The 10,498-nt window shown below is 37.8% G+C and overlaps 1 protein-coding gene across 1 annotated transcript; it reads right to left on the reverse strand.

Moving 5' to 3' along the window:
* Nucleotides 1–2,244: 2,244 nt before the first annotated feature.
* Nucleotides 2,245–3,592, reverse strand: smtlb (somatolactin beta). Its single transcript, XM_016475105.1, has 5 exons — nucleotides 3,577–3,592; nucleotides 3,098–3,282; nucleotides 2,845–2,958; nucleotides 2,564–2,743; nucleotides 2,245–2,442 (listed from the first exon to the last, which is right to left on the reverse strand). The coding sequence occupies exons 1-5, from the start codon at nucleotides 3,590–3,592 to the stop codon at nucleotides 2,245–2,247; spliced, it is 693 nt and encodes a 230-aa protein (XP_016330591.1).
* Nucleotides 3,593–10,498: the final 6,906 nt, after the last annotated feature.

Below are 10,498 nucleotides of genomic sequence, written 5' to 3' on the forward strand. Positions count from 1 at the left end.
TGGTATAATTTAACAATGTTCATCCCTCCAAAACAGAGAAAACATCTTTCACAAACATCTACATGTCTGTCTCTTTTAAAGTGTTTAGTGTATATCATTTGTAGGGGTTATTATAGCACAATTCTTAACCCCACCCCAGACCTCACTAATTTTCAAACCCTGGTTACGGCCATGATTAACAGGTGTGTGTTTGTGTATGAATTATGGAAGAATCTGATTCATAGAACTGGATTGGTAGAGGTGAGGCAGTATGTGCTTGCATATGCCAGTGAGTTGCACTACGCAGAGAAATGTCTTGATATTGTTGCTGCTGGTCCAGAAAAGCATTGTTGCAATGTGGTGTAAATCCTGTATGATGGAGGATGTGTACAGGTGTTGATATTGTCCTTCAAGTTGCGATTATAGGCTGCCATCTGTCAGTGTAAATTCTGTTTAAGCTAATGGTGATGGAAAACATGTGAACTGGGGTGAACAAGAGGACCTTTCCATTCTTTGGAACCATTCTTTCCTTTATAGTCCACCAACAAGTCCATTCAGGAAAAACGCAATGCTAGAGCCGTTATGTAAACAGGTTGCGGGCGCTGTTCATCCTATCAATCACAGTGACACCGCCAATATGCAAATAAGAACTTTAACCTGGGGTTTAGGAATGTACAGTGTGAAACGTCAGCATATAAATATCCAAGGTTAGGGTAATTGTTAACCCCAGGTGAATTATGAGCAGCGTGAAACGTGAAGCAAGATAACCCAGGATAGAATGACCCATGGTTAACTATTTAGAGTGTGAAAAAGCCCTTTTGTCAGGCTTGACATGTTAACCTAAACCCTAAAATGACATGTGATTGTGCAGGGTTGCAAACGTGTGGTATTTTTAGCTGTTTATGATCACATAAAAGATTGTTTTAAATCATATTTTCAGCATTAACTAAAACTAAAGTTGTCCTCCAATTGTTGTGGCGTATAAACATAATATTGTTGCTCTTTTGTTAGTTTTGACTGCTTCTATTGTCCTCATTTGTAAGTCGCTTTGGATAAAAGCGTCTGCTAAATGACTAAATGTAAATGTACAAACCTCAACCTAGATTTTTCCAGTCATGCGCATGTTGTGTGGTTAACACCTCTGAGTTAGATCAGTTTTCAGAACACCATCTGCCTAGTAGCATTACATTTTTTTTTTTGCGCTACAATTTATAAAATACTCTCAATAGCAGTGGCTAACTGCTATTCAACCAGCAAACCTCAGAATTGCAGCAGCACTCCAACTCTCTTGCGCCCCCATATGGTCTGTCAACGAAACGGCAACTAAAACATTTTCCCCCTTTTTCTGTGGGAAAGTTTGGATTGTCTGTGATTTAAAGAGTGTCTAATGGTGCGTTCAAGTCATGTCGGATAGATCGTATTTACTAGTTGAACGCACATGAACGCCACCACAAAGTCGTTGTTACGAGTGGGAAACTCGAAATTTTCTTTAAGCCCCGAGTTTCCGAGTTGGGGCGTGTCAATGAGAAACATGGCGGAATCAATGGATGCAACGTCTGTAGTTGACGGTAAATTTTTGTTTAAATTGATAGTTTAGTTGTCCTATAAACTTAAATTGGTAATTTTCTTGTTACGCAGCTGAAATCCAAGTAAAAAAATGCAGACCCTGTTGTATTTTCTTGTAATTTATTAAAAGAAGGTACACCGCCATCTTGTGCCGACTAAACTGACTTGAACGCACCTGACGTCATAATTACGACTTGTCAACTCGTAAGTACGAACGTCCCAGGAGGACTTGAACGCAGCATAAGACTGGACTCAGGATAGACATTTAATTTTCTCCTTCTTGAGTGATAATTGGGCACAAACTTCAGTGTTCTCATAAGTGGACTTTCAGCATTTCAGTGTAATTTCCCATGATCAGTTCCAAGATGAATTTTTAACTTTGTTCACATTTAGACATTAGAAAAACACAGTTTGACAACTCCAGGTACCATCATTCTTCGTATGCAAAGTGTGATTTTGATTTAATATTTCTCTCGATATGCATTTTTTAATTTTTAATTTAGAAAATGACACTTTACGAACCTTCAGTGAACCATCTGACATTAAAAGCAAAAAACAGGCTTAGGCTCAATCTCCAAGTGAACATGCAAAAAAATTTTTTATTTTTAATTCAATATTTGTGCAAATGCAAAGCCATCTTTGGCAGAATAACACTGAAACACTCAAAATAATATGGCAGAAGACTTTTTGTTTTTAAAGTTAGAAAAAGGAGCAATTCTCCTTATCAATCTGGCGGCATTTCAGCAGTTTGAGGAAAGTCTGTATCTTGTGCGCATCTTTCCTGAAGCAGTAGATCACACTGTAGTCTCTTCTCACAGTCTCAAGCATATCGGAAGAGACAAAGTGATCGGATGTGTCTTCAGGACCTTCCAACACCAAACCACCTTCACCCAGTGTCTGACAGAGAGAGAGAGAAAGACAGACTGATTTCTAAACATACTGGAACTTTCCAGATGAAGAAAAAAAAGAGTGTTTGATTAAGAGCTTGATCTCATAATTTTCAACAATTCATATTCACCTGTCTAATAAGAACCAGTATACCCTGCTCCAGGCTTATTATTTTGGTAGACATCCATTTGCTCCTGTTAAGCAGGGCACTTGGGACATTCTCATAATTCATAAGAGACGCCTGTACATCTACCAGTGGATTAATCCAGAACTGAACCAGAATAAGGACTGAGTGAAGGAGCCATTTGTCCTGGAGGGAAAAACAAAAAAAGACATGTTTATCTTAGAAGTTCCTAGCTGAAAGTTACTCTGTTACAGTGAATTTCATCAGGTGCCATTAAATGAACTCACGGAAATCTGTTGGATTTCAGTTTTAGACATAGGAACCGGCACCGATTTAGGAGAACACATGGTCCCTTCGGAAATATGCAGATTCACAATGCCGAATGAAATGAGCATCTCGTCCTGAAAATATGTAGGAAGCATTCTGTACTGTTTACCTATTCTCATCAGGTATTTAGTGAGATTGTAATCTTGGTACATTGCAAAATCCAAAAAGAGCCTTTAATAAGCTTAGCTTTCGGTTAATTTCTCTGTTACTCACAAACATCAACTTGGACTCCTCAGAGATGCGGTGAATAAGCTCTGCATGTTGAACGGCTCGTTCCAGGAGCTTCTCCAGTGAGATGGTACAGGATGTTCCTGCAGTATCTTGGTCTGGACAGTCAACAGGAGATCCAATCACGGCCTGCCTTGAGCAGAGCACAAACGCCACACAAACCTGTAGAACTTCAGGACAGTCAGGGGACAAAAGGAGATATTCGTTAGCAGATACATTCAATAATGTTCACAATGATTTTATAGCCTGAACATTTTTCAACCTGCATATATATGCATGCTGTATAATTATTCCTTATTGAAACTATATAGACTATATATATATATATATATATATATATATATGCTTTTCATTCTCTTAGCAAGATATGGTTCAGTTAGCCATCAATAAATTAGTCTTTTGAACAAATTACTGTGAACTACATAATTTTTTCCCCCTATTCAGCCAGATGTAAGACCCCGTACCTGTAGTTTTCTTCATTATTGTACAACAAAAGGAAAGTTTTGTTGGACTCTCTGACTGTGGTTCTGTCACAGTTATTCATACCTTATATACTCTACTGGATTTATGAATTAACCAAATAAGAAAAGAACTTGAACGTAAGTGATGGTAAGTCGATATTTGTGACCACATGTGTCACTTTGTTTTTATGCATCACCTCAACTAAAAAGACATTTTGAAGAGTGTTTCTCTTTCAGTTCTCATCTAATAATTGTGTAATTTTATATCCTGCTGCATGACATGCCGTATTTCATTTAAAACTTTTTTTAAACTATTTTTTTTTTGTAATACTTGTTTAATTATTACACATGCTGTTTCCCCCCACATCATATTAATTGAGAAACTGTAAAACATTTGTACTTTTAAAAAAACTAAGGCAAGACTAAATTGAAATATGAATATCAAAGTGCAAAATTCTTAAACAAAAGCCCCTAAAATGATATTTGCAACCGCATCTTGGAACCTGCAACTTCAGCATAACCTCGAGGAAATGTTTCTCATGCATGCACACAAAATATTTTCTGCAAATGTCACTTAAGGGGCTCCTTCTGAGGGTGATTAAAAATATCGTATAATATTTGAGACATGTCTGTTGTTTTAATATCTCTTGAATACCTGATTCTGATTTGTCTGTCGCGGAACTGATATACTGAATATTGTAAAAAATACAAATGTATAAAATATTTCAGTTTAAATCAATATTTCATGTACATAAACAGAATAATGTACAGTCAGCTGGTCATTATTGTATTTTTTTTCTCTGCATTAACTTAATGACTTGTTTTGATTATCAAAAGTGCATAATGAGTTTTAAATTAAATGTGAAATAAATTGATTAATAGCATAAAGAGCAGTGATATTGATCAAACAATGTTTCGTAAGAACAGCACATCTTGTCTTACACTCTGAGGAGACTCCCTCATTTTATTATTCATAGTTTTCCACTTTCATGAGGGTGTCCACGGATCAGATGTCAGACTAATGACGTTTCTCATGCCAAAGGTGTGTCATCTTTACATCTTTTTGACGTAAGGACAAAACTTTCCCCACTGAAAAGTGAACCAACAAACATTTCTCAAATCCAGCTAGTATAAGAAACTAAAACCCGATTTGGTGAGTAAAATGCCTAAAATATTAGAGTTGTTTGCCCATACAAAAATGCCACAGTAATTCTAGTGTGTTCTGTTAGTGGGTTGCTAGGGTGTTCTGGGTGGTTGCTAAGTGGTTACTCCTAGCAAGTAGTCTCTTAATATTCTGGCCTCTAGATATTACTTATGTCTTTTTCAGTATATCTATGGGATGTTCACCATCAAAGGCAGCTGAAGATGACCACTATTAATTTGGTGGAAAAATAAAATTTTTGAATTGATTTACATTTATCAACCAATGCATTGTGAAAATGACTGCTTGGAAAAGATTTTTGCTTTGTACTTCAAGACACATGGACAGTGTTGTGGGTAACGAATTACAAGTAACGCGAGTTACGTAATCAGATTACTTTTTTCAAGTAACTAGTAAAGTAACGCATTACTTTTTAATTTACAAGAGAGTAACGCAAGTTACTTTTTTTTCCAATTTATTGACTGACAGCTCTCATGCATTACTTTTAAAAGTAACTTTCCCCAACACTGCATATGGGAATATCATCTCATTCTGTCAGCCACATAGCAGTCATGACACAGCACACGGCGCTTTGGGCTTGGCAGGGGTTTGATGAGGTGGCAGGGGGCTGTGTTAATCACTCATTACCTACTGTTTAGCAAATGCATTTCACACAAATCAACTTTAAGGAGACTAATTGCATTGCAGGTCAGAACCTCAAGGGCACAACGTTGGCAGAAGTTTCAACAGGAGTTTTTCACGAACTTGAGATGAGATGAACTTACTTACTGGAGGAATGTAACATTCAATCACATATTCCCATCAGTTTGCAATAAGAATTTCAGAAACGCATAACAAATGCTTTAATGTATACTAGTGACTAATTATATACTGCAGACTTTTTTCAACATTTTAACAACAAATGTATGCAGTTTTAAGGCGAGCACGTGATCAAATCTGATAAAAACGGATTTCACCCACTCGTCTGAGATTTTAGTGGTATCACAGACATCATCTGTAATTGTGCTAGTCTTAAAATCAAGTTTTTATCACCATAAATGCAAATCACCACGTTTAACAGAAATATAGCTTTTCATCTCAGCCTGTAACCTCAGCTTCTCTGTGTCAAAAAAACTCGTCGAAAAAGGAGAAGAAAGTAAAACGAGTTTTCTCACATTTAAATTCTTCGGGTGTTGGTTGGGAGGGTGTTTGCTAATGGGAGAAATGATTCAGTAGGTCTGATAAGCTTGTTTATGCATGTTATGTTGCTTGAATGGTGTGAAATACAGCACATGGTTGAACATGATTATTGGAGGCCTACTTTCTGAGAATTGCCCAAAATTAATCCCATTGTGTGATGATAAACAATGCATCAATAAAAACACTGCTTACATGCCCAAAATTTAATACAGAATGTTGTAAAAGCATTTAACAGCTGGTGACCAATTGGGCCTCGGGGTTTGTGTCCAGAAGAGCCTCTACACTGTTTTTATGCCATTTAAAGTAGGTGTACCCTTAAATGACTCATAAAAGAATAGAGGCTTTTTTTATTACAAACATGCAACTTTTCGTTATTTTGATGTTTTTATCAGCTGTTTAAAATCTCATTCTGACAGCAGATTCTCATTCACTGCAGAGGATCCATTGTTGAGCAAGTGATGTAATGCACTTTTTACAATGCATGCAAAAAATTTTGGTAACATTGATCATCAGACTGATCAAAAACAAGTCTTCTGCTTAAGGGTTTTGGGAGTCTTCTGCCATCTTTTTAAGTGTGATGTCTCATTTACAGTTGTGGATTTCCTGTTTACTTCTTGATTGGTCTCATGTGTGTCTTGTTAGTTTTGTTAACTTTTTTTGTGTAAATATAGCTCTCCTGTTGCTTATGAGGTTTTTTGGTCTGTCTATTCTCAGCTGTAATGTGTGATTAGATTTAGTTTGTGGTTTTCTAGTTTTAGCTTTTTTTCTCCAGTTTTGCCTTAGTAAAGGCTTAAGGTGGGTCCTAAGCCTCTGGATTCTGAGTTTACATTTATATGAATGCATTTGGCAGACACTTTATTTTCCCCCTGAAGTAACGCCTGCAGTGCAAGTCATATGTCTGTCTACTCTAATCTCAGCAAGTGGCTAAAGAAAAAAGGTATTTATGTAATGCAAAATATTAAGTAATATAAACCTATTTATTTATGTGGTTGCTATGATATTGTGCTATTATTTATGTGGTTGTCTCCATGATATTCTATTCTCTGGATGTAGTTCAGATCCTTTGTTGTAAGTCTATGAGACTTTTTCAGTATTGCTTTAGCATTTACAAGGCAAATAAATTGTCTGATTACTTAGAAAAGTTATAGCACAGCTCTCCTTTGCAAGCAGCTCAACAAATAAAACAAATCAATAAAGAAGAAATAAAACTCTTGCCATGGTTCTGACCAGAATCTCCTCCACTAGGTGTCAGTAAAGGTCTGGGAGGCTCTGACAGATGGACTCTATTCATCAGTTTCAGCACCGAGAGGCTCGGGTTCATTTGTGCAGAGGAGAGATGTCATGATAACAAAGACAGATTGTGAAATGATACACTCTATCAATCAGACGTGGAAAAAAGGAAAACAAATCAACTGCAGTTTAATGAAGAATGAAACGGAGGAAAATGCAAGTGCGAATGGAAATGTGTGATTACCTGTTGTACTCTCGTCTGCTCTTGCTCACTTTTAATTGAGGGAAGGGAATGAGCTTTACAAATTCATTACTTTCAGTACATCTCACACACTCACAGACACATGCTGGATCTATTTGCCATTGATAGGAGTTCATTTGTTTGTCAAATCAAATCAGACTCATTTGTGGTTTGTGCGAGACCTCTGAGGCCCGGTGGAGTAAAGAAAAAGGGGGTTTTGATTGGTGTTGGGTATCAGAACAACACGAATGTAGGTTTACATGGCCACTGGCTTTGTGTGCATTAGACTGTATTCATAAAGCCAATGGGAGAGTCTTGCTTCCCTTCGGTTTGTGATTCAGATATTTTAGAAGCATGAATGGTGATAATCTGCTTCTCTCTCACAGGTTAATTTCCCCTCGCCAGTCTCATTCGGGCCGCATTCATGCGGTTTCCAAATAATACTCAGGTGAATGAAAGCCACGAGACAGATAATGACGACGGAGCAATTTGAGAGGATAATGTTCACATCTCCTGAGAAAGCCCCAAAAAGTCCTGCGGAAAACTCGACGAGCACCTCTCGAAATAATTGGTCATCTCGAAAGAGTAATCTCACGGCCCCCGGCCCGGTTCTCTTTTACTGAGTTGGGAGATTTTATAGCTCTGCCATACTTATGAGCTATCTTTCTCTGATCAGTATTTGCTCGGCGGTGCTGTCAGATAAAGGACTCGCTGGCAAACAGCTTGAAGCTGCGGTTCTGACATGATCTAGTCATTTCATTCTCAACTAATGCCCACATCACACTGTTCCCAACCGAGACCACGTTACCCAAACCCTTAAGAGAGCATACGGCGCCGGAAATGATTGCCATCTCGTTGTTGTCAGGCATATAACAAACAGAACAAATATGCTCTCTGCAGTCCGAAGGCACCGCTGGAAGGCGGCTTCATTGTTTTTGCAGCGGCACGGAGGTCATCGCCTGAGGAGACCAAAGGCTTCTGTAGTCGAGTGCCCAGGTTTCCTGTGAGACTCCATTCTCTCTGAAAATCGCATGGCTTCTCGCTAACGGAACCCTGCTGGTCTGCAGCCAGCTGACTAATAGTGAACTTTATTCATTCAAATGTGTGACTCATAATTAAATCATGAGCGCGAGTATGGATAGTGCCGCTTATGAGAATGGAAATAAACAGCTGTAAATTCTGCTCTCGTCGGCCCTCCAGGAGCCAAGCGCTCGAAAGAACCTGTGAAGCAAACAGTTAAATATTCACCGCACACCTGACAGCACAAAAGCCACATAGAGAAATATCCATTAATTATCGCAATTCATCAAGTTAATAGGCTGTGTTTGAATAATAGTCTTAATATAAAAAAGAGCAATGGTTATACCTCATTAGGCTCTTTAATACTCTTCTGCACAAAGAGAACAACAGCACACGGCAAACATCATTACGAGCACACATGCACACGTTTATGATGGGATATGGATTTTTCCCCCTGCTGTCTATGAAATTATAGCATTAAAAAGACAGGCAAAGATCAAGAACATCGAGATCAAGAGACAGAAGATGGGTATGACGGTCGGTTTCTCTACACTGGGCGAACTGTTTAGAACGCGCTTGTGTAACGTTGTTTCTCTTTATTCGTTCGTGACTGATCATCTGTGGCTTTTTTCTTGCTTTTTTCCCCCCTCTCTCTCCCAACTTCTAACTGGGCTTTTAAATGCAAAGGCTAGAATCTCTGAACTGTTTGAGTGGACAGAACAGAAAAATAGAAACTAATCTGATGGAAGCTTCAAGAGTAAAAAAAAAAAAAACGTAGATTGAAAGGTCTTTCAATAATAACACATTTGAGAAATCTCACCTGTAGCCCTGAGTGCCTGTGCCCTGCATGTTTCAGTAAATGTAATAATTGGTTTTGGTCCAGAAAGCTCTTCACTGCCATGCTTAAAATAATACTCATATATTTTTGTGGCTTGTTAGAATGGGAGAGATAATGGTAGAAGAACAGTTCTGGGTTGCATGGATACACTGAATTCATAGCATGCATGCAAGCATCAAAATCTTAGATTTTTTTTTTCTCATGCAATGTCAAAATTGAGAAAGAAAATTATTTAGATTTTCTGTATTAGGCCTATCTAAAAACTATGGCTGACTACACTGTCCAAACATTTGGAATGCAGTTGTGCATGCACGCAGTGGCTTTAAAGATTCAGTTTACTTCCAGGTCAGTCTCAGCTGTCGTTTTTGCATTGTGTAGTCTGGGTAACTCTATATCTGGTGTCTGAAGACCAAAGGCCCGATTAAATCTGTCAATGCTCCACGGGTCCGCATGTTGTGTCTCGGATCAAGTTGATCTGAGAGGCCTTTGAAAATATTTGCAGTGTTTATTTTTAAGGTTATCATGTGTGCACATCTCTTGTTCCATTAGCGTTTAGTCTTCATCCGCTGCCTGTCACGTAATAGTGTTTTATCCAAACTCTCCGGCTGACATCTGAAAAATAAGATCAAGGTAAAGTGGTGTGAACATCATACAACACAATTTGCCTCCCATTATTGTAGATTAACAATCATTTGGTAAACTAAGACATTCAGCAGCCTCAATAAGTGTTTGGACAAAAAGGTCACATTTAAAAATGTATGAATATAATGTCATTTTTGGTTGACCTTTTTCAAGCACAATATTTCACTAACAAGTTTGTTAGGTTTTAACACTGCTGTTTCTGTATTTTTGAATTTTTCTTTTAAGCAAACGATTTACCTTGATGCTTTCACTGAAGTCGCTCCCTATTGAATCAAATATATGCGTTGTCCCACAAGGTGCCTGACTATACAGAACATTATTGAAGTAGACTACTTAATTTGTGTAGGCTATTAAAAAAAATCATGCCCAGTTAGTAACAAAATGGAACGGAAAATAGTAATGTTATTAGTGGAAAAATGTGCAAATTTCAAAAAGACTTGTTTCAGTTGACTGTTATTTAAAGAATCGGTTGAGTGATTCAGTGACTCTCAAGACCCGTTATACCTAATGGCATAACAAGTAACAATGTAACCTGCATTGTTTCCCATCACTATTAAAAAAAACAAGTCCACCTGCTCAGTCTTGCACCTTTCTTGCTAAATCACCAACCCCA

Source organism: Sinocyclocheilus anshuiensis, unplaced genomic scaffold (assembly GCF_001515605.1).
Source record: "Sinocyclocheilus anshuiensis isolate Anshui unplaced genomic scaffold, SAMN03320099.WGS_v1.1 scaffold2218, whole genome shotgun sequence".
Lineage (NCBI taxonomy): Eukaryota > Metazoa > Chordata > Actinopteri > Cypriniformes > Cyprinidae > Sinocyclocheilus > Sinocyclocheilus anshuiensis.

Coding starts and splice junctions, on each gene's coding strand:
- smtlb (XM_016475105.1), bottom strand. Junction 2,744..2,844: donor CTGAAATCCAACAGATTTCC/GTGAGTTCATTT, acceptor TTTTCCCTCCAG/GACAAATGGCTCCTTCACTC. Junction 2,443..2,563: donor TACTGGTTCTTATTAGACAG/GTGAATATGAAT, acceptor TCTCTCTGTCAG/ACACTGGGTGAAGGTGGTTT.